This window comes from Lissotriton vulgaris, chromosome 7 (genome assembly GCF_964263255.1).
Source record: "Lissotriton vulgaris chromosome 7, aLisVul1.2, whole genome shotgun sequence".
NCBI lineage: Eukaryota > Metazoa > Chordata > Amphibia > Caudata > Salamandridae > Lissotriton > Lissotriton vulgaris.
The window spans coordinates 1,159,922,234-1,159,946,838 of record NC_141695.1 but is presented as its reverse complement, the minus strand read 5'-3'; the positions used below and the strand labels follow the sequence as shown (position 1 = coordinate 1,159,946,838).

Below are 24,605 nucleotides of genomic sequence, written 5' to 3'. Positions count from 1 at the left end.
TCATGGTGTTACTCAAAAGAGCAGCCTTTGCCTTTAATGATGGAGGTGGTGTAGAACTTGAAGGAACATTAATCAGTTTTTGCACCTTATCAGTGAGGGTTTCTACTAGTTCAAGTACTTTGGAGATCTCTCCCCACCCTTCACGCGCTCTCCCTCACCCTCCGTACTGTTTCCTCCCACCTGCGCCTCAAAACAAAAACAACAAAAAACAAACTTTTGTGATATTTTTTTTATCTTTCATGTACTGTTCCAGCTCGGATTGGCAAATGAATAGTAAAACGAGTATTGGCATAGCCGATAGGTCTCGCCTTTTCGAGGTGTAAGTAGTTTTGCTACATATGAGGACTCCATAAGTAATAAATTACAAATTGCCCTGTAAATGAAAAATAAGTACCCACTTGTAGCACTTTACTCTTTTAGTGTAGTGTAGTTGAAGGCCTATTAAAGGGAGTGATACAGTTTCTGAAAATACCCACACAAACCACCATGAATGCTGTTATCTTATTGTTTTATTCACTAAGCGTAACACAGACCACCGATTTGCTTGTTTCAGGCTGGTTTGTTTTCAAGTCATACTGGTTCTATAGGTGCGCCTTCAGGACACAACTACATTTTTCACTGATGTGGCAAAGAGTGCAACAAATGTGACCCTGAGACTTGGCCGCGATAACATTACTCGAAAGTCATGTGAGGAGTAACGCTATATTGATGCTATTGACGCGCGCTGCAGCGGGCTGACATGTCAGAGCTTGCAATGTTATACTGCCTGGATTTCATTGGTTCATAACATTTTTACGCCATCAGTGGGAGCTCGGATGTGCTTCGTCCCTGTGACTTGCCAAGGGAAGAAGAGCAAATCTAACCCGAATTCGAGGATATTCCACGTCAAAGTTCTTTCTGAAATATAGAAGGTTGCCTGCTGTGGATATTAAATAGAACACCCTTGGTGATGAATTTTAAATTAGGAAAAAGCTCTCACCAGAGATTTGTTAAAAGCAGATAAACAGTAGTGCTGTTTCCCCCTCATGTTTCTCAAACTGAAAGCCAGAGTGGTTGCGAAAGTGAAAGCGACCGCGCTCTGGTAATTAGTAACCTGATCCAGGAATGCAGCTGCCACAATGCGCGCCGCTGCTCGCTCCCGGGACCCATAGGCCATGGGAGTGAACATTTACAGAAAAGGTGGGTCATACCCCCAGCCTTAAGCCATTTGCGTGCTTTCATTTTTGAAAGCCTCACGCAAAGGCCAATGGAATGTGTGGGAGGAGTCCAACACACACGGAGAAGTCTCTTGGAAGTCTGGAGTGATTCCAAGAGGCCCTCTTCTAGCGCAGCGCGCTGTCTTTTTGTAGACGTGCTCTTGCGGTTTTCACCCACCTACAAAGTAAGATCGGGGGACACGCCATTTATTACTTTTTTGTTTACTCTTTAGCCATTCTGCATAGCATTGCTAAAAACTATTGTCAAAGTCAAAAGATCCCAGAGGCAAGACCTATTGGCTTTGCTAATGTTTTTTTTTTTAGCCAAGTCGCTTTTAAACGTGACTTGGTTCTGTCCAAGACTCTTTTAGATTTTGTAAGCATATGCTTATGGTTGTATTATGTTAACCTGAGCCTTGTATGGAGAAGTGTGGCTCACTGGTTAGAGCGGCAGACTCTGAAGCAGAGATGAGGCCCGGGACCAGGGTTCAAGTCCCGACGCGGCAGGGTCTTGGGCTCAATGTCCGCGGACTCGATAATTCTCGCCTCGGTGCCTACTCTAATCATGGGTCCCACGCTGCAACTCTGGGCAATAGCTTGCTTAATCTGCACAACGGCCCCTACAACACTGGGATGCCTGGCTTCACCTTGGGGGTGCCCAGGAGGGGCATCTCACAGGGAGAGCCAGGAAGGGTTCCACAGCGTTATACAGCGCCGGGACGCCCCGTTAGGGCAGCTGTGCGCTTTACAAAATACACTACATTTACATTTACAAAATACACTACATTTTATTTATTTCAATAAAAGGTATCACAACCTTTGTGTTTTTTGCTTTCAATGTTATGCTGTCCATTGATCGTGAAAGCCTAAGATGATTTGCTTGCAGTCTCTGAAGTAAACTAGCATTGGCAAAGCCAATAGGGCTCACCTCTGTGACCTGATGTCTTTGTCAATGTTTTTAACTACGCAATGCTGTGCAGCATGTAAAAGAAAAAAAATCTATGATGCAGCTGCCCACATCATTTTGTAAGTGCGCATACCATGCACATCCATGCCAACAAACTGATGTGAAAGCAAAAGCATTCCTTTTTAAAGCGGACGCGGGGAGTGGAAGTAACAGAGATGTCGGCTTGACTGCGAAGCAACCCGGGTTAGGGTTGCAGATGAATCCACACTAGTTGGGTTGCAAAAGCAACGGGCGGGGAGGGCTAGAATGGAAGAGTAAAAGCAACACAGTGATTGGGGTGGAAAGCAACATCGAGGGCGTTCAAGAGGGGGTAAACACATAGCTGCCAAGTTTACCATATCCATGCTTGATGTGCTGCTTCAGTCCAAGTTTTCCCCCCTATGCATCTTGGGACTTATATAACCTGGACTGTGGCAGCACATCGTGCATGGACCTGGTGAACATGGCATGGCTAGAAGCAATGGTGAAAAGCACACAAGTGAGTACAAGAGGTGGGGGGGCGGGGCGAAGCAATCTGGCAACAGAGAACAAGGGGCGAAGGGGAGAGATATACACAGGGGAGACATCGTGCATGGACCTGGTGAACATGGCATGGCTAGAAGCAATGGTGAAAAGCACACGAGTGAGTACAAGAGGTGGGGGGGCGGGGCGAAGCAATCTGGCAACAGAGAACAAGGGGCGAAGGGGAGAGATATACACAGGGGAGGTGGAACTAATGGAGTGCTTGCTACCAAAGGAAACAAGCACTGGCGTTGCCAATAGGTCTCGCAGTAGGAAAGTTGGAGCTATTGGTTTTGTAAATGACAAAGCCCTTTATGTATTTAAAATGATAACCAAAGTGAAAGGCATTGTTATTTGCAATTGTAATGGCTCCAACTGTCGTACTGCGAGACCTATTGGCAACGTGAGTGGTTTTTCGTGTGTGAGTGGCGTTGTGTGTGTGAGTGGCGTTGCCTGTGTGAGTGGCGTTGCCTGTGTGAGAGGCGTTGCCTGTGTGAGTGGCGTTGCCTGTGTGAGTGGCGTTGCCTGTGTGAGTGGCGTTGCCTGTGTGAGTGGCGTTGCATGTGTGAGTGGCGTTGCATGTGTGAGTGGCGTTGCATGTGTGAGTGGCGTTGCGTAGTTGAGTGGCGTTGCGTAGTTGAGTGGCGTTGCGTAGTTGAGTGGCGTTGCGTAGTTGAGTGGCGTTGCGTAGTTGAGTGGCGTTGCGTAGTTGAGTGGCGTTGCGTAGTTGAGTGGCGTTGCGTAGTTGCGTGGCGTTGCGTAGTTGCGTGGCGTAGTTGCGTGGCGTTGCGTAGCTGCGTGGCGTTGCGTAGTTGCGTGGCGTTGCGTGGTTGCGTGGTTGAGTGGCGTTGCGTGGTTGAGTGGCGTTGCATGTGTGCGTAGTTGAGTGGCGTTGCGTGTGTGAGTGGCGTTGCATGTGTGAGTGGCGTTGCATGTGTGAGTGGCGTTGCATGTGTGAGTGGCGTTGCATGTGTGAGTGGCGTTGCATGTGTGAGTGGCGTTGCATGTGTGAGTGGCGTTGCATGTGTGAGTGGCGTTGCGTAGTTGAGTGGCGTTGCGTAGTTGAGTGGCGTTGCGTAGTTGAGTGGCGTTGCGTAGTTGAGTGGCGTTGCGTAGTTGAGTGGCGTTGCGTAGTTGAGTGGCGTTGCGTAGTTGAGTGGCGTTGCGTAGTTGCGTGGCGTTGCGTAGTTGCGTGGCGTTGCGTAGTTGCGTGGCGTTGCGTAGTTGCGTGGCGTTGCGTAGTTGCGTGGCGTTGCGTAGTTGCGTGGCGTTGCGTAGTTGAGTGGCGTTGCGTAGTTGCGTGGCGTTGCGTAGTTGCGTGGCGTTGCGTAGTTGCGTGGCGTTGCGTAGTTGCGTGGCGTTGCGTGGTTGAGTGGCGTTGCACGTGTGAGTGGCGTTGCACGTGTGAGTGGCGTTGCACGTGTGAGTGGCGTTGCACGTGTGAGTGGCGTTGCGTAGTTGAGTGGCGTTGCGTAGTTGAGTGGCGTTGCGTAGTTGAGTGGCGTTGCGTAGTTGAGTAGCGTTGCGTAGTTGAGTGGCGTTGCGTGGCGTTGCGAAAGTTGCGTGGCGTTGCGAAAGTTGCGTGGCGTTGCGTAGTTGAGTGGCGTTGCGTAGTTGAGTGGCGTTGCGTAGTTGCGTGGCGTTGCGTAGTTGCGTGGCGTTGCGTAGTTGCGTGGCGTTGCGAAAGTTGCGTGGCGTTGCGTAGTTGAGTGGCGTTGCGTAGTTGAGTGGCGTTGCGTAGTTGCGTGGCGTTGCGTAGTTGCGTGGCGTTGCGTAGTTGCGTGGCGTTGCGTAGTTGCGTGGCGTTGCGTAGTTGCGTGGCGTTGCGTGGTTGAGTGGCGTTGCATGTGTGAGTGGCGTTGCATGTGTGAGCGTTGCGTAGTTGAGTGGCGTTGCATGTGTGAGTGGCGTTGCATGTGTGAGTGGCGTTGCATGTGTGAGTGGCGTTGCATGTGTGAGTGGCGTTGCATGTGTGAGTGGCGTTGCATGTGTGAGTGGCGTTGCATGTGTGAGTGGCGTTGCATGTGTGAGCGTTGCGTAGGTGAGTGGCGTTGCGTAGGTGAGTGGCGTTGCGTAGTTGAGTGGCGTTGCGTAGTTGAGTGGCGTTGCGTAGTTGAGTGGCGTTGCGTAGTTGAGTGGCGTTGCGTGGTTGAGTGGCGTTGCGTGGTTGAGTGGCGTTGCATGTGTGCGTAGTTGAGTGGTTGAGTGGCGTTGCATGTGTGAGTGGCGTTGCATGTGTGAGCGTTGCGTAGTTGAGTGGCGTTGCATGTGTGAGTGGCGTTGCATGTGTGAGTGGCGTTGCATGTGTGAGTGGCGTTGCATGTGTGAGTGGCGTTGCATGTGTGAGTGGCGTTGCATGTGTGAGTGGCGTTGCATGTGTGAGCGTTGCGTAGGTGAGTGGCGTTGCGTAGTTGAGTGGCGTTGCGTAGTTGAGTGGCGTTGCGTAGTTGAGTGGCGTTGCGTAGTTGAGTGGCGTTGCGTAGTTGAGTGGCGTTGCGTAGTTGAGTGGCGTTGCGTAGTTGAGTGGCGTTGCGTAGTTGAGTGGCGTTGCGTAGTTGAGTGGCGTTGCGTAGTTGAGTGGCGTTGGGTAGTTGCGTGGCGTTGGGTAGTTGCGTGGCGTTGGGTAGTTGCGTGGCGTTGGGTAGTTGCGTGGCGTTGGGTAGTTGCGTGGCGTTGGGTAGTTGCGTGGCGTTGGGTAGTTGCGTGGCGTTGGGTAGTTGCGTGGCGTTGGGTAGTTGCGTGGCGTAGTTGCGTAGTTGAGTGGCGTAGTTGCGTGGCGTTGCGTAGTTGCGTGGCGTTGCGTAGTTGCGTGGCGTTGCGTAGTTGCGTGGCGTTGCGTAGTTGCATGGCGTTGCGTGGCGTTGCGTGGCGTTGCGTAGTTGCGTGGCGTTGCGTAGTTGCGTGGCGTTGCATGTGTGAGTGGCGTTGCATGTGTGAGTGGCGTTGCATGTGTGAGTGGCGTTGCATGTGTGCGTAGTTGAGTGGCGTTGCATGTGTGAGTGGCGTTGCATGTGTGAGTGGCGTTGCATGTGTGCGTAGTTGAGTGGCGTTGCATGTGTGAGTGGCGTTGCATGTGTGAGTGGCGTTGCATGTGTGAGTGGCGTTGCATGTGTGAGTGGCGTTGCATGTGTGAGTGTTGCGTAGTTGAGTGGCGTTGCGTAGTTGAGTGGCGTTGCGTAGTTGAGTGGCGTTGCGTAGTTGAGTGGCGTTGCGTAGTTGAGTGGCGTTGCGTAGGTGAGTGGCGTTGCGTAGTTGAGTGGCGTTGCGTAGTTGAGTGGCGTTGCGTAGTTGCGTGGCATAGTTGAGTGGCGTTGCGTGGTTGAGTGGCGTTGCATGTTTGTGTGAGTGGCGTTGCATGTGTGAGTGGCGTTGCATCCGTGGCGTTGCGTAGTGTTGCGTAGTTGCGTGGCGTAGTTGAGTGGCGTTGCGTGGTTGAGTGGCGTTGAGTGGCGTTGCGTGGTTGAGTGGCGTTGCATGTTGAGTGGCGTTGCATGTTGAGTGGCGTTGCATGTGTGTGTGAGTGGCGTTGCATGTGTGAGTGGCGTTGCGTGTGTGTGAGTGGCGTTGCATGTGTGAGTGGCGTTGCATGTGTGAGTGGCGTTGCATGTGTGAGTGGCGTTGCGTGGTTGAGTGGCGTTGCGTGGTTGCGTGGCGTTGCATGTGTCAGAGGCTAAATGTAGCACAGGGAGACCTCCAGCGGTAAGACAATCAAAAACAACTTAGGAAACATTTCACAGTATGAAGAGATCAAACTCATGAACGAGCGTGATACACCTCAGCTAAAAATCATGATAAATAACACACATTAGAAGTGAAACTGCAAGTACAGAAGGACCAGCTTTGCTTGTTTAAAACTCCCACTTCAGGCAGATGAGTGTAATGTGTAAAGCGTCTTGTGCACATGAGCAGATCGGAGTCTGGAAGCAAATGCAAACAAGAGGAATGACTGAGGCGCATTGGTGTGAAGCACATCAAAGGGCTTCTCCTCCCCTAATTAGGTGAGGAGAAGCCGTTCCGGGGAAACTGAAAGTACGGCCGGCCTGTGGCCGGCCATGAATAATTAGGGGAGGAGAAGCCCTTTGATGTGCTGGGCTGGCTGGCCCTGAATGCTCGTGCATGTTATCACGTGGTTCACGTGAACAGCATGAAAACCGCGGGGCTGAAAGCCCTTTGGTTTGAAGAGAAAATAGCCGACTTGAATTCTCCCCATTTCCCATTCCTGCGGAATGGTAAAGGCGAGAGTGCTGGGCTGGCTGGCCCTGAATGCTCGTGCATGTTATCACGTGGTTCACGTGAACAGCATGAAAACCGCGGGGCTGAAAGCCCTTTGGTTTGAAGAGAAAATAGCCGACTTGAATTCTCCCCATTTCCCATTCCTGCGGAATGGTAAAGGCGAGACCTAAAAAAGGAAGAGCTTGAAAAGCAAGCAGTTGAAAAAGAAATACCAGCCAATCAAAGAGACTGTAAAGAGGCAACGCTCCATATGAGGAACACACGCAAGATTGACAAGCCGGGACTCAATACAGAGCAGGCAAATGAGGGACATGGAAAGCCAACCAGTGGGCGGGCTCCAAGCCCCCTCTATGTACTTGATAAGCTACTATATGCCTCGCAACAGACCGCACATGTGCTGACAGTTTTAGGTTGAGCCTAAGGGACTGCTTATGCGCTATCTGTTAGGCTCGACCAAAAAACTTTGCGGTTCCCAATGAACCAACATGCGTTGTGCTTTAAGTATAGGGCCCCCTTTTCGACAAAGTAGTGCCTTTTTCATTTCAAAAGTTTTATTGGTAGTTTCAGAAATAAGGAAAAGCATAGATGAATGTTGACAGTCGTACAAACGTGGTACATGCAATAGCGACCAGTTGGTTCTAAGTCATATATTTGAAGTACAGTAATTGGATGAGAGCTGGAATAGAGGACGGTAAGTACCAGTAAGGATGCAATCAGCAAAAAAACTAATAGAAGCAACACAAGTTGCTAAATATATAGGAAACCATAAATAAGACCGCATAAAAAGCGACGGTATTAGCAGTAGTATCCCAAGATTGGTCCACAGTTTGATGCCATTTTGAGTCGAGCATTGTGTATGCAGGGTGTGTAGATTTTTGTGAGGAAATGTAGAATTTCTGCTTAACATTACAGCGGTGGGTTTATCCTCTTGCCTACCTCACTATACCAATAGATTGTATTTTTTTCCTCCCATCTAAAGACCCTTTCGAGAAACAGGGTATCCAAATAGTATATTCAAGTTCTTTCTAGTTGATCCATGGCCCGGCCTTCTGCTCCTCAGAAGATTCCCAGTCCAGATTAGATTTTCCCCGCTGATGTCTTGTGCGGTAATTGTCGGTATGCCCGGAATGTGGCAAATCAAAACATAATAATGTCTCTGCAGGGAAGAGGGCTGGGGAGGAATGGAGCGAGGGACGGCGAGGCTGGGAACCACGGCTACTTTGCGCCGGCCATGTCACAAACCCGCACTGTTTCCCAGGCCTCGCGCCGCTGCCCTTTCGGCTTGTTATTTCTTTTTTTAATGTAGTCATACTGAACCAATTCATTATTTTTAGCAGAATGAAGACAAGCGGAATCTCTCCCTGGGGGGCCACGTGGGCTTCGACAGTCTGCCCGACCAGCTCGTCAGCAAGTCTGTCACGCAGGGGTTCTGCTTCAATATCCTCTGTGTGGGTGAGTAGGCTTAATGTCGTATAGCGCCTGCGTGCAGAAGAGTGAAATCAGTTGCATTTATCAAACCTGACTGCTGTATGGGAGGATTGATGTGCTGCGGTCGCTTTACCGCGGTGCAAATATGTACATTACTGTTTTTTCTCATTTTCAGCTGTGGACGCCGGAGTCCGGGTTGGCTGCAAAACGCTTGCACGGCTGTAAACCATCTGAGGGATGCTGCAATGGTTTAAAGCAAACGCTGCTGCATTATAATGACTCCCAGGAACAACCGCCGTGCTCAACTTAACCTTTAAGCTGAATAGTTGCATCGTTTCATAGCAGCAAAATTCCGAATTCTACATTTATGACGGAAAAAGTGACTTGCCCCTGTCCTGCAGGTTAATTCTTCTCTCTAGTGTGGTCTGTGTAGCAATAGGTGTGAAACCACAAGGGTAGGGTGTGTTAGCTGCAGGGGGTCCCATAAGTGCACTACCTCACTTGAAAAAGAAATTGAGGTTGCTAACCTAGCCTGTTGCATGCAGCCGGTTCAACGGTACCCCTAAAGAACACTTGGTACTCGACTACAAAGTCTGTTATGTTGTATGCAGCGCACTTTTCACCCTAGATAAAATATAAAGATAGTTTAATTAGTGAAACAAGTCTCAGTGTAGTTTCTCAGTAGGAACAGGCTGTTCTTTAAAGGCAGTGATAGGTGAATCCGGCTCATGAAGGCCATATTTTTTAAGCAGTGTGTCTGGGCACCTAGGGTTCCATTCAGTAAAAGGTACTACTGATGAGTTACCGACCTGAGGAACTACCCAGACTCCCTCACAGAGCACAGTGCCACCCAGGCACTGCCACCTTTGGTTGGAGTGAGGCGCTCTATGCCCTTCGTACCCTTGTGACGGAGGGCGGCTCTGATTTGTAAATAAGCATCAGACGCTGCCTGTGAGCAGGTGGCTGGGTGCCCTCAATGCAACAACACTATTCTCTCTGATGTTATGTGTATTTGTAAAGCGCACTGTCACCCTCAACGGTAGCTTGGTATTGACCAGGTGTTTGTGCAGCCAGTCTTGCCTATGCATTAGGAAGGAGCACGTCCTTGGATGTCAATCTTGTGCTGGCACCTGATGAGGTTGGCGTGTGAGTCCATGACAAATGTGCAGAGAGGTCCAGGAGAATGAGGACTACTGTCTCTCTTCTGTCATGGATGATGCAGGTCTCCTCTGTGGTGGTGAGGAGTGACAATTCTTTACAGTGGTTGAGCCTGAATGCGGACTGCACACCATTAGAAGTTAGTGGTTACTGAGGTGGCTGATGAGGCATCAGTCGATTGTTTTCTCGAAGACTTTGGTTGAGTATGGTAGAAGGGAGATGGGTCTGTAGTTGGAGAGCGTGGCTGGGTCAGCGAATGATTTCTTGAACAGGGGCGCAGTGATGGTGCCCAAGAATGTACCTGAGTCGATGGAGGCATTGAGGACCGGTGTTAGCGCTTCGCTTAACAATAGGAGTCCTTCAGTGAAGGTGTGGTGGGGGCAAGGGTCAGATGGGTTTGACGGTGGGGATAGTGAGCCACAAGGTCAGGGTTTGTACTTCAGCCATGATTGGAAGTTGTTATGACTTTGACGGAGTCCCCTTGAGGGTCGAAGTTGCCGTATATGGAGGTGTGTTTGTTAGAAACTAATTCAGAGAGATTGTTGCAAAGGTGTCTTGCAAGGTGGTGATGTGGCTCGATGCAGCAGGAAGCGCAGTGAAGTCTTTGATGATGACGAAGATTTCCTTTCTGGTGTTTGAGCCTGCATTGATGCAGTGTGCAAGAGCTGTGCGCTTGGTGTTCTGTATCTGCTAATGGTAGCATCTTAGGATGGATTTGAAGATAATGATAATAATAACATTTATAAAGCACATGGCTACTCCACTGGAGTGTCCCAGCTCTAGGGTACTGCCACAGAGCAGGGAAAGGGAAACCTAAACTGATAAAGGGGTTACTTTACTCCAAAAAGCCAGATCTTTAGCTTCTTCCTGGAAAGGGGTTCAGATGTAATTAACCGAATTTCCATGGGAAGGTTATTCCATGTAGTAGTAGCTAAAAAGCTAAATGAACTGCCTCCTGCTCTAACTCGTTTGAATTTCGGCTCAATGGCCTGCTTAGCTGCCGCCGATCTCAGATTTTTAATGGGCACATAAGGTTTCACCATCCTCTGTAGATACTGGGAACACTGGAGGCAGAGAGCTTTAAAAAGATCCCTCTGCCTTAATGGAAGCCAATGTAGTATCCACAGTCGGTCTGACAGAGGCCCGCCTTGGAAGCTTAAACAAAACACACGCTGATGAGTTCTGGACCTGTTGCAGTCTATTTAACCGGTCCTGGGTTGGCCCCAGATACAAGACGCTCCATAATTAAGCCTGGACGTGACAAGTGCTTGAAGCAGTCCTCTGGGAGGAAATGAAGCACTTTCCTCAATGATCTCAATAAGCCAAGATACAAGAATAAGATGTCTTTATCCATGGTGTCGACCTGCTGTTCATTTGCTCTCCAGTTGCTGATTGTGACTTTTTGTCTGCCTGAGTTCCCATTTAGTTTCTTGATGGCTTCCGTCAAGTTACTGGTGTGTTTGAGTCGGTGCCTGCAGAGGGCAGAAGCCCAGTCCTATTTTGTGACGCTTTTCCAGCTCTGGTGGTCAGATGGGTCTCTGGTGGTTCCGAATTTGTCTGCTGATACTGACGAGCGCATGGTCTATCCATGTCATAGTTGCTGACTTTTCAATGGTGATGTTGCTGATAGAAGAGAAAATCGGGTCCCATAGGTGTCCTGTGGTGTGGGTGGGTTCAATAACGTGCTGGGTGACACAGAGGTTTCTGGGGTTTGCTAGAAGGTGCTGCGAGTTTGGGTTGGTGCGGTCCTTTAGGTGAAAGTTAAGGTCTCTGAAGAGAATTCATGTGCTGGCGTTTGAGTGGTGCGACGAAGTCTGTGATGTCGCTCACAACATTTTTGCGAGGTCCTTGTGGTCTTTATTCTGCCCAGGGAGAAATTGGCTGTGATAAGTATGTTGAACGTGCAGTGTTCCATAGAATTAGTGGGTATGTCTGTGTAGGTGGGGCAGCTGATAATATCTTTGAATTTAATATTGATTTTGGCTCTGGGCTTGTGCTGATGGTCTTGCCTTGCGATCTTGTAGCTGGCGGGGGTGGCTATAGCAATGTCCAGTGCAGAGGTTAGGTTTAAACATGTTTCTCTGAGGATGAGCAGGTCCAGAGTATTGTCTTGCAGTAAGGCCCATATTTCTGTGGCATGTTTTGTAAGCAAACAGGTGCTGGGAGGCCTGCATGCGAGTGTGGCTTGTTAACGTGAATGGTGGTTGCTCTGTATAAGCGTGTGAGGGTTGCTGGTTTGGGAGAGTGTGAGAGTGCGGTTAAGGGTGCTGTTTTTGAGGATGTAGTCTATGTAGGGTGTGAGAGTCCATGAACACTTAGGAGGCATGTGAATGATTCCACCGTGTTGTGTGGTGCGGTGTGGCAGCAGTGTGGGGAATGGCAGCAGGGGTTGAGAAAGTGGAAGAGTGCAGTAGGCTGGCGATGGGTAGAGAGAGGAACAGGGTTTCTGGCTCTGGGAGCAGTCCAGGCACAGACTGGATCAGACAGGTTTGACTTTGATGCACCAGTGATGCTCCTGCTGCACATGTCTGCGGGGCTGCCATTAAGTAGTTTCTCTGTGGTGGGTGGAGCACAAGGGAGCAGTGGGCTTTGTGCAGATGGATGATGGGAAATGGAGTCCTCTTGCTCTGCTTCTTCTTTTAAAGATTGTTTTTCCCAGAAACCAGTGATGTCACTTGTTGCCGGAAACCAGTGATGTCACTTGTTGCCGGAAACCAGTGATGTCACTTCTTGTGAAGGCGGATAATCAGAATTTAAGTCCTCATGCTTGGCTTCTGATGGTTACTTCTACCAGCAGATTCCTCATCTGTAGAGTAATTGCATGTGCCATATTGGATCCCCTCACTGAACTTCAAAGCTCTCGCGTCACCTGTAGGGGCTGCTGGCAGGGTGCACCACGAGACCTCACCAAAGCCATGAAGGGCGCACTTTGCACAACAACGTTGGCTTCCTTTTTTCAGCATCCTTCGTTGTGTACCTGGAGCTCGTTCTCTCTTGAGAATCCTGAGATTTACTCACAACAGATTTAACTTGTACTGTACTATGCTTCCTCCAAAACATTCCGGCTTAAAGCCCTGTAGTGATGCATGGGACACATGACTATCACTGACCCGCACACAATCTGTTTATGGTGCTTGGGGTTTGACCACCATTCATGCTGCTACAACTCCTTCCACAGTATGCTACCCATGGCACAGGAGAGGTCGAGGCTAGGCCTAGGCAGTGAACTCCACTTCATTTGCAGAGTTTTTTGCACTCCGCACAGCTTGTGAAGTCCCCAAAAACGTGCTCTGCATAGCAGAGCAGAGTTTTTTCCGTGCTCGCCATCAGTAAGGTGGTGAGCGCGAGCGAGGAAAATTCAACACTAGACTGCTTCCCAGCAAGATTTCTCAACATGGGTGGTCGCGGATGGTCGTGTTAAGAAACCTTCTGTTTGCATTGAGGAAGCTGCTGCCTGAGTAGAACTTCTGCTCGAGCAGCAGAAAGAAGCAGCGCCCTCTTGTGCTGTATGTGATACCATTCCTGCTGATTTTACAGTGTGGGACAAACACCCAGTGCTAAAAATCAGTGCAAACCGCACTGGGCAATGCGCTCCACAGCTCACGAAACTCTCCTTAGCTTGGCAGAGTTTTTTTGTCACTACGCGGATCCCGCTAACTCCCCCTAGGCCTGGCTCCAGATCTCCCTCCCAGCACTCTTCAGGGGAAAAAAAGCATAGAAAGCAAAAAAAAACATGGAAAAGGTAGGTCTCACAGAGGACCCCGGTCTCCCACAGGATCATCTTCAGAAGTTGCTACCACAACTAACTCCTGCTGCGATCATCCTCCTGGAGGCTTCACGCCAGCTTCTCAACCAGACCCACCTCAGAGCCAATCCCACTATCGTCGTCCTAGACCTCTTTGAACCCACTGGTGCCGGCTCCGGTAATACCTATATTTGCAGTGTGCCTCAATCCTTCCTGGTGCCAGATACGAGCCTTGCGGCTTTCCTAAACACTATGTTCAGCATTTTAGCCAGGGACTCTACTCCATCTGGTACACCATGGAGAGATGGGGTACCTTTCGGCATCCCAATGTTGATGCTTTTGGCACCATACAGTACAGAACCTTCAGCTCCATATGCTCTTACCTTTACTCCGTCACACAGCTATACTGTATCACCATTAGAGCTGTGCTCGGCGCTGCCACAGAAGCTTCTGATCAGTGGCGTAACAAAACTTGAGGGGGACCCCTTGCAAAGTACAGGCAGGACCCCCCCCCCCCCCCCCCCCCCCCCCCCCCGACTCACTCAGGAGCTCCAGGACAGTGTACTGTGCTGAGGGGGGCCCCTGGAGCTCGGGGCTCGCCGCACTGTGGGAGTTGCAGGGGCCTTTGTTATGCCACTGCTCCTGATTCCACCTTGCCACCCTCCCATCCTCTGCCGAGTGTGGAGCCAGTGGCTCATTGAAGAAGACGAATATTGGTGAAAAATCCATGACATTTTCAGGACGGACCCTTTACACCCTGAACATATATGTCCATTGTGATGATGATGAACAGCCTTATGAGGTGCCTGAGCTGTCCTGGGCAGTGGGCTTGACACTTGAACAGAGATGGACCTAGATTTTCCCACTAGGCAGCTAACTCCAGAGGTCGTGTCGTTTCCCTCCATGTTCAGAAATGCAATGGAAGTTTTAGGTCTAAAGCTACCTTTGGTAGACGTAAAAACTAATGTTCTCACAGAGGTCTCGATTCCATTGGCTCCTACGTCAGAGCTATTTCTGCCCTTCAATGAAGACGATAGAACCTGTCCTGGCATCCTGGGAGAAACTCTTTGGCACCTGCAGATAGTAAACTAGCAGCAAGATGTTATCAACCTGCTCCTGGTGACCCAACCTTCCTCTCCGCACACTCCTCTCTTGAGAGTGTGGTCACCCAAGCCTCCTGCTCCATAAGTCAGATGGCGGGCAATTTTCCAACAACTGGAACAGCAATTGGAAGCATAGGGAAAGAGGGCTTTGTCAACTGGCAGTGTGGCACTAAAATCCCTGATCGCTAATTGCCTGTTAGCTCTTTATACGCACACTTTATTTGACATGGCCCAGCTGGTCGCGCCACATATCTCTGAGGACATGCAAGAACACTTCAAAGAGATATAAAGAATGAACAGAAAGCTTTCATGCATATCATCAGTTGGGCCTTCGTACTAAATAAAATAAAGTAAAGGAGTTCAATTTGGCATCAAACCTCTCTGGGCATGATCCGCAATTATGTGGTGATCCTGAACTTAATAACCTCTCCTTTAACAGGCAGCCTGCAGTGGTAGAATCCATTGCTCTGGTCAGAAGTAAAATGTCATCTAAAGCCGCCCTTCTACTCCTTGGTTTATGCCTGCGCTTGCTTGCACTAAATCCAATTGTAAGAAACGTCAGCGTCCTTAGAGCAAAGGTTTCGGGGACACTGAAAAAGCAGTTTATAATTTGGCTCTGAGAGGTTACCCTGGGGCTATCCTTGACGCTTAATTAGCATATTTTGTCAATTAAATTGCAGCCGCTTCGAACCAGTGCTTTATTTGAGCCAGTGTTATCTGGTGCTTGGCACCATCATTTAATTGTACGCACCCGCTCTAGTGACAATCCACCACATGGTGGTGCTGTCAGTGGCGGCCGGTAAGTGTTGGGTGGAGGGGGGGCGGACGGGTCACACACACACGCTCACATACACATAACACTCACAACCAGGCGCGCACACACAAACACATTCATTCACAACACTCTTTCCCAAACATTCATACATGCATGCACCAAACAATGTAAAATGAAAATAAATCACACTTAACTTCAGCCAGCTCTGCTCTGCCTCGGAGTTTCCAGGAGGCTTGGGACTGCTGCCCAAGGCAGCAGTCCTATCGTCATCACAGAGTGGGATGGGGTCAGGGACACTACTGACCCCCCCCCCCCCCCCCCCCCCCCCTCCACACACTCTGTGATGAAGTGCCACTGATTGACACTCGACCCTGGGCGCTTCAGGGCTTAAAACTGGCTATCCCTCGTCACTGAGGGGAGGGCCTCAGCAACCTTTGCTGAGCTGAGAAAGTCACGCCCAACGGAGCTGTGACTTTCTCAGCCCAACAAAGTTCAGTTTAGGCAGCCAGGAGCCAGCGCTAAATGTGCATGTGTCTCCTGGCTGCTTAAACTGAAAGTAAATAGTGTCCGTCAGGCTGACTCTTGTTCAGCCTGACAGACACTGTTCCTATAGGGAAAAGGGGGCGGGGCCCTTCCGCCCAAATGCACCAGCCGCGCCTGGGAGCTGTTGGTCTAATTTGTAGGTGAGCCCAACAACTGTGTCTAATAAGTCAATATACATTCTAAATTAATAATACCTGCTGCTCACGCCATGGGTTACCTGGAATAATCTGAATTGTCACACTTGTATGAGTACAGTGTTTATTAGTTGTGTTGGTAAACTGTCAGTTTGGCAGTGGTAGCAGGGGCAGTGAGTGGTACTGACAGCACTGGCCTCCCGAGAAGGGCCCTGGTACTTACTCCCCCCCCCCCTTTTTTTACAAATTAAGTACAGTTTGCAAAATCCCCAAATATATTTTTTTAATTGTTCAATCAGTACTGTCACCGTAAGCCTGCTCTCAGCAAAGTCCCCCATCAGCAGTTTTATGTGGAAAACATCTCACACTTTTTTCAAGTAAACAAACGATAATATTTATGGTTAAATTTCAGGATGATGACACGCCCACTTCGATCACTGTGTCCTGCGTGTCTGTAAATCCATCTTCGAGGACCCCCCTTAGACTCAAAAGGTGTATCTCTTTAGATGCTTCGGCTCGGACTACTCGGAACTGCTGCTCGGGATCCTCCTGCTGTTCTGTCTAAAGCTTGGCAAATGAATAATTAGGGTGACCAGGCGTCCCGGATTTGCCGGGAGGGTCCCTGTTTTTCAACCGCTGTCTGGGCAAATTTCAGGAAATTTAGCTCTTGTCTCGGTTTTTAGAGAGGGGCGACTGAAAACTGTGGGATGTGCTTTTTTGTTTTACAGAGCGGGATAGTTAGCAGTTGTTTCAAGAAAGCAAACTAATTAACAGGCAAGCTTCTGGGTTTCAAAAATGTATTTTATGTACGTTCTAACTGCCTGTTCTGTAATTCTCTGCCGAGGAGCGCTGTCCTTCTGTGCGCTCGCTTGAAATAAAATTGTAGTCCTTCTATTTTAGTGAAATGCCCCGGTTTTTGGCTTTAAAATTCTGGTCACCCTATGAATAATCCATTTGCTAACGATCATTTGAACAACTCCCTTCACCAGACTGTAGTTCCTACGTCTCGGTAACCTGCTTATTTACTGCCCCTCGTAAAAAAAAGGCTATCTTCTGATCCAGAAGTCCTCTCCAACTACAGGCTTATGTCCCTGCTTCTGGCTCTATCCAAGTTACTTTGAAAAAGTGAATTTTCAACGTAGCCATTTTCTAGAAGCTAATAATCATCTTCAGGACTCGCAGTTCGGCTTCAGGCCTTATTATAGCACCGAATCGGAGCTGCTGTAATTCACTGAGTTTGTGAAACCAAATCTTGATCAGGGGCGGGCTGCAATAGTGGTTTTACTAGATCTGTCCACGGCCTTTGATACAGTCTCGCTCCAGATATTGCTTCAGTGTTGATCTGGTTGTGGCACTGGTAGCCTGGCGCTAAAGTGGTTAAAGACTTATTTATCTGACCGATCTCAATCTGTCTTCTGCCTTTCTGTCTACCTTTAAGCCTCATCTTTATGGTGTCCCACAGGGGTAGGCTCAGACTCCCACTCTTTTCAGTGTCTATATGGTTACCCTGGCAGAAATTATTCAACCTCTCGGGATGAAGATGGTGTCATATGCAGATGATACTTGGAAAAGAACTGGGGCCCCTGAATGCAGTATATTACTGCCCTGACAGGGAAAAGACAACTGGAAAAGGTAGAACCTGGGCAAGGTTAATCACAATATGACAAGCAACCCAAACATTTTGCGACTAAATGATTTACTTCTTACTCATCTCACTATGTTTACAAAAGTCGATATTTATTGATAAGTCAACATCCTTTTTCTTTTTTCTTTCATCAATATCTGTTATATATGTATAGATCAATCAATATTTATAATTTTTTCATTTTTTCACTTAAGAAAAAACTTGTTTTTGGGGACAAAACATACAAAAAGTGGGCTTTAAAGCAAGAAAAATCAGTGAGTGAACATATGGGACAATTTTATAAATAGTGAATAAAAAAGTACATTAATGATAATTCGAAGACATGATCAGGAACTGACAGTGTATTTCTTAACCTGCGTGCGTTTCGGCAAAGCCTTCATCAGGTATCCGTCTCTGTAAATCACAACTGTATAGCCAGGTAGAGTATTTGGTGTTCGGAGTATCTCTTAAAATTCTTTAAATGGAGCAGCAGACTCTATGTTCAGCAGATGGCTCAAGGGTAATATCAATAATGGTGGAATTGGCGAGAATGCCTAGACCTGTTATATGTTTATCTTGAGGGCCTCAAATTGTATGCGTGGATCTAAACGTGAGGGACACCGTTTAAGGTGAAAGGGTGCGTATTCGGTTATGTGTTCATATTGAGGCCCTCTAATTTTCGTTTTGGACCCAATAATAAAGAGCACCGTTTTGGGGATTAATGGTCCGTATTCCTTCTTCTGATCTGTAGAATGTTTAATCTTGATGGCAGTCCGCTTACTTATGTTAGATAAAATGCTCCATTATAGTCGTCCTTTAAACTGTGGTTGACGTGGCTGTATTTTTTTATATACAAAATGCGGCTTGCTTCGACTGGCTTACTGAGGTTTACGGTGACCTTACGGTTTTGTTATCAATACGATGTCTCCATATCTGCAGATGATACTCCACTCTTGATCTCCTTTTTTGAGGCCAGTAGAAATGTACACATTCTTTCCAATCTTGTCTGGTGAGAGTAGCGGACTGGATGAAGCACAGTTGTCTAAAGCTGAATGCATCAAAAACTGAGGTCATGCTTTTCTGCTGTTACCTTCTCTTAGGTCTAGCGCCTGGTGGCCTGCTGAACTTGGCCTTCCTCCCTCCTCTGTGGAGGATGCCAGGAATCTAGGGGGACAGATGTGATAATTGGTTTTTCCTTTGTCCTGCATGTAAAGGCTCTCTTATTACTTGTTTTTTTATTTGAAAAAGTCTTAAAACATTTTTTATCCTGATCCCTGAATTTACTATGAAAGCTATTGTGCACTCTTTGATCACTTCTGTATTTCGGGCCTACTAAGTTATCTTCTCCATTGCCTTCAGTTGATTCAAAATACTGTTGCATGGCTGATGCTCAAGATTCCCCGGCATAAATCAATTTCTGGTCACCTCAAGTCTCTGCATTGGCTCCCGGTCCTCAAGTGCATTTCATTTAAATGCTTGCTGCTTACTTTCCATGCTTTCTGTCACAAAGGTCCTGTCTACCTACGGAACAGAATTCAGCATTATGCTTCCTCTAAAAAGTTGAGAGCTTCTAATCAGTTGCTGCTTGTTTTAGTTCCTATTGTGCTCACATGGGCGGCCAATCTTTTTCCTATCTGACTCCTAAACTCTGTAACTTTTGGCCATTAAACATGTAAGCTTCTCCTGATGAATGTTCATTTAAGAAAAGTTTGAAACCCTGGCTATTGCAGTCCTGCTAGTCCTATCTAGGCAGCCATCATTTCAACTCTTCTGTCAGTAGCCTCCAGGACGTCTTCCAGACAGCTGTCACTTTACAAATGGCATATTCATTCATTCATACTGCTGACTGCATGGCAAGAGCGATGAGCATCTCAATCTCCATTCCATTTAATGCCATGCCTGGCTCAGGACCTCTGGATTCTCCAATGGTGCAGGCTATCCTGATGGCTCTCCCATTTGATGGCACTGGTTTATTTGGCGGAAAGGCTTCTGCATTAGAGCATTTCAAGGCACTATCTCTTGGCCTCCAGCAAACTGAACCCCAAAGAGACTACTATCAGTTTTGGGAATTCTGTTGGTGCTTCTCCTATCGGCGGTTACCACTCTACCAACCGCAAATGCAACAGCCCCAGAAACTTCTGGTCTGCAGGTATGGGGGTAATGCCAGCGGTAAAGGCTGTAGATCTCTCCAGCAAGCCTCCTCCTCTTCCTTGTCCTACCCTGCCTTTCTACGACATCAGTCTTATTTCTCTTCCACAACTCCACTCAGAGACTGTGGAAGGGCAAGTGTTCTCCTTTTTATCATCTGGAAGGCCATTACTTTGGACCAGTGGATCCTTTAAATAGTAGAAAGAGGTTACACCCTTCCTTTCCTTGAGGCTCCACCCGACATTTCACCCCGCATTCTTGCCATCCTCCAGACCACCGTCCCATCCTACTACGGGAGGTGGCGGCTCTTCTTTGGTTCCTCTTCGGAAAAGAGCAGTGATATTCGTGCTGTACCAGCAAAAGGGACAAGGATGTTATTCACATTATTTCCTTGTACCCCGGAAGGGCAGCTGTCCGCATCCAATCCTGGACCTCATTGAGCTGAATTTCTACCTCAAAAAGGAACATTTCCCAATGCTGTCCCTAGCCCAAGTGTTACTGACATTCAGAGCTGGAGATTGGATGGTGTCACTGGACCTCCAGGATGTGTACTTCTATATCTCAATACTGAAGTCCCACTAGAAGTATTTGTGCTTTGTAGTGGATTATACACACTACCATTTGCAGTGCTCCCTTTTGGATTACCTGTGGCACAATCTTCACCAAAGTGATCACTGTGGTTGCTGTCCATCTCATACGGTCGGGCATCTTAATTTTCCCATACCTGGACGACTGGATTATCACAGCTCGGTTGCCACAGGTGGTGGTGCACCATCTGCAGTCAACAGTGCCTCTACAGCAGGGGGGCTCCTCCATTAGGGCAGAGGAGCGCCGCCCCACTGCTTTCTCGCAGTGCAAGAAGCGGAAACATAAAATGGAATTATAAATACCAAATATATGTTTCTGCTTCTCGCGCTGCGAGAAAGCAGAAGGCAGGGCATGCCTGGTTGGGGGCTGGCGGGTGGGCGGGTCCGGGAGGAGTGGCTTGCCCACTGTTGTGGGCCCTGACTGTTTGGTTGGTCCTCTGGGGCCGACCAAACCAGTCATGCTCACTCTACATTTTCTATATGTAGGCTGCATGCAGTCTACATAGAGAAAATGGCCTCCCTACAGGCGTGCAGCTGGGCGCTGTCCGCACCAATCACAACGCTGCCATTGCAGCGTTGTTATTGGCTGAGGGGAGGAAATATGCATGCTTCTTGTTACTGCTGCTGAATGCTGGACCCAGCCAGGGGCAGAAGCGGTGCGGGACCCGGTAAGGTAAGTTTAAAAAACACATTTGCAGCCCCCAGCACCAACCCCCAAGTCCCTCCATCCGCCCCCGCCCCTTCCAGTTTGCGGGATGGCCTTCACACCCCTTCAAAAGTGACCACGGTCGTGAGGGTTGCCTCCATCTCGGGGTGTGTCGCATTCTTTGGAGGATTAAGAGATCCAGTGCCTCTGGTCTCCGGAAGAACAGGCTCTTCAATTCAACCTGTTAAAACTGCGGGTCATTCCGCTGGTGCTAAAGGCAGTCCTCCCCTCTATCCAAGGCCGGTCTGTCCAAATCTTGAAGGATAACAAGACTGTCATGTGGTATGTCAATAAACATGGGGGTGTAGGGTTTTCATTCCTTTTGTTGAAAGTATTGAGGCTGGGGTTTGGGCACACCTCTATGATATGTTGCTCTCGGTCAGTCACTCAGGCATAGTCTTTGTCAGAGCTGACAGCCCGAGCTAGTGTTATTTTGCTGACCACAAGTGGCAACTTCTATTGAATGTAGTCCAGGACATCTTCACCCAGTGGGGCACTGCTCATGGGACTTGTTTGCTTTCTCAGAAAATGCTGAATGCCAGCAGTTCTGTGCCTTCCAGTATCCATTGAGGGGAGACTTAGGAGTTGTGTTTCAGTTGATGTATATCTTTCTGATGCACTACGTGCTCCCCCCCCCCCCCCCACACACCCAGACCCTTGATTCCTCGTATTCTGAGGAAGATCTATCACTATTGGACCAAAGTCCTTCCTTTAGCCCCAGATTGGCCATAGAGGTTGTGGTATGGTTCTCCATATGCCCACCGCTCAAGCTGCCATTCCATCCGGACCTCCTCTTCCAATCGGAGAGTTGCTACTGCACTCCAATCTCAGAGGTCTCCACAGTCACACCTGTAAATTAAGTGGAGACATCTGAGCTCTTTCCAACTAGCTCTGGAGATGGCTGTCTACATGCTTCCCATTCACCAAGTGAGCTTACTTTGTACGATGGGGCAACTTATTACAAAATAGACCTCTTGCAGGCTAAGTTGTCCCAACTCTTGCAATTTGCACTTTCCCTTGATCAGAGAGCGGTTGTGTGAATGGCACTGACAAGGGATATTGAGATGCATTGCTAGCGTTCATCTGTCTTCCAGACCACCCATCTCTTTTTAACCTCCCATTGTGATGCTTTTTTAAAAGGGTTGACAAACCTGTACCCACCAAGCCCCTTTCTTGTTTCCCAATGGGCCCTTAATTGGATTCAAAATGTTCTAATGGGCACTCAGTTTGAACCCATACACTCTTCAATCAGCAACTTCACAGTTGTCCCTAATGGATGTTAACTTTGAAAAGTGTTTTTGGCAGCTATTAATCTCGCATCTGCCACCAAGACTGATTCGCAGACCACTGTGTATAAGTGGATATTTACCTTTAGAGCAGGATGGAGTAGTTGAAGTGTGACATGACCACCCTGGGATGGAGTGATGCTTCTGAACATTACTTACTTTTTAAAATTCAAATGTAAGCATGTTCTTCATGTACATGATGATTAGCTTATTAATATTTTACATTTTTGGAACAGCCACCTGGGACAGGGTACCTGCTCACGCAGGTAATATTTGTTTTTAGCTCTAGATTCATTTATTCTCTGCCCCCTCTGGACAGACAGGAAACAATGTATTTGTTGTGCAGCTTGTTTTATGCGAAATAGATCAATACTGAGCATCAACATCATGTGTACAATAATGATTTTTCTGCATTTCCAAGGTGGGCTAAATGCCAAAACTTCTTTTGACACTGTGGTGGCTAACTAGATGCAACTGAGATGTGTACTGGTGCTCTGGGAGGAATGTGTGTCTGCGAAATAGTGTGATGTGTATTATGCAGCTGCTCTATCCTGGTTATTATTTGATACATGCTATAACTTTTGTTAACAAAAAACAATAGAGAGAGTTATTAAAATAAAAAACACTATGGAGGCACTTAATTTAGCCATGAAAATAAGTATCACTGTAAAATAGCACGTACTGCCAAACAAATCACCAGGTAGTTCCCTATCTGTGGTCTACAGGGGACCAACAATTCCACAGTAATCTCCTGCGATTTGGTTGGCTCTGAAAACTTTTCTTCCATTCATCAAGAGGCCGGAGTAGGACCCGACAGACAACAAAAGAGTCATGTGGTACTGAAACAAGCAGGGTGGAGAGTCCTCATTCTTGTGCCAGGAGATACTATGCATTTTGTTGTAGCTGGATTTTCCTAGTAGCCAATTGACTGGTGGAATATCTAAATGCCAGAGCAGATTAACTCAGTAGGCGTCAACTTGGCCTGCAGCAATAAACAATGGGAGCACAGTGCTAGCCTCTCCGCCGGATCGCCCCTCTGCACTCTGGTATATGCAGTGCATATGACTTGAAGAGTTGGGAAAAAGTTTGCGAGTGTTTCACCAAGGTTCTTGCAAGTAAGTACTTGATATTTCCAGTATCTCTAGACACGAGACATGGCTTGTGTTTCGGGATAGTATCCCCATCAGTAGAGAAAAGTTCTGGGGTGGCAGAGAAGGCCGCCAAACAACCGTCACAGGCTTCGTTGCCTCTCAGGCACACAGGTGCGTCTACAAAAGCTCGTCAGCTTGGGGGCTCACGGGAGCCCTATAACAGGAATAAACGATGGGAGAACACTGCAAGCCTCTCCGCCGGATCGCCCCACTACACTCTGGTATATGCAGTGCGTATGACTTGAAGAGTTGGGAAAAAGTTTGTGAGTGTTTCATCAAGGTTGGTGCAAGTAAGTACTTGATATTTCCAGTATCTCTAGACACGAGACATGGCTCGTGTTTCGGGATAGTATCCCTCATTACTTGGCCTGTAGTTGGCATTTTTTATCCATGGGTGGTTCATTACATCTTCAACCAATGCAGCGTGCCAGGGCTGGATTTCTTTCCCCTAACAAAGAGAACCCCCAGTGTGGAGGTTACTACACACTAGAGTTTCCACCAAGGACGTCCTTGGGGGATGCATTTAATCTACAGTGGAGCATAGTCCTTCTGTATGCATTTCCACCACTGCCTCGTGTTCTGTGAAACCCAGGAAAGACTAGGTCCACATAATTTTGCAAGCCTCAGCATGGTCCATAACAGCGGGGTACCCTGAACTGTTGAATCTGATAATTAACCTATTTGGGAGGACCTCTTATTTCTGCAGCAGGGCAAGTTTGTGCTTTAGAATCTCAACAGTCTTCACCTACATGCGTGGAGATTGAGCAGTGACAGCTGAGCAGATTTGATTTTCCAGCTGAGGTAGTGGACACTATTTATTTTTTATTTTTATTTTTTTATTATTTTATTTATAAAGGTTCAAGACATAACAACATTGCATCACATAATCGCCATGTACTATACTTTTTGCACTCCCTCACTGCATACATTCCCATAGGTCTCTTGGTTACAGAAAATTTCCTTGAGACTCTTGGTTACACAGCTGTTTAGCCAACACACCTGGCGTGGGCAGACAGCGACCTCCACAGAACTCAATACCATCCGATCCAGGTGACTTTTATTACACATTACCATCACACACTTTTCCCTGGGCTGTTGCCCCATTTCCTATTGTGGGATGTCTTAACTCCGCAGCCTTCGTCTCAACCAATTGTCGTCTCCTCATCACTCAGATTGGCCTCCCCTGCGTGTGCGACCTCTCCCGCTTCCCCAGTCTCCCCTTGTTTATATGTCCTATACAAACCCCAAACATTCTTAGGTCTGCTACGTGGTGGGAGCAGTTCACTATATTTCTCTGTCTGTGTGCAGCAGTATAGCATA

General features: G+C 48.1%; 1 protein-coding gene across 6 annotated transcripts in view; it reads left to right on the top strand.

The window, feature by feature from the left end:
• The window catches only part of SEPTIN8 (septin 8), a 406,279-nt gene that overhangs the window by 139,194 nt on the left and 242,480 nt on the right, over positions 1-24,605 (top strand). For 3 of the 6 annotated variants that reach the window (XM_086931616.1, XM_086931619.1, XM_086931617.1), the window contains exon 2: positions 8,232-8,349. The exons of 1 other annotated variant lie outside the window; for it this stretch is intronic. In XM_086931616.1, the coding sequence (XP_086787742.1) occupies positions 8,232-8,349 (118 nt within the window). The remainder of the gene's footprint in view (positions 1-8,231; positions 8,350-24,605) is intronic. 2 more of the 6 variants (XM_086931618.1, XM_086931620.1) reach the window with 1 other exon arrangement.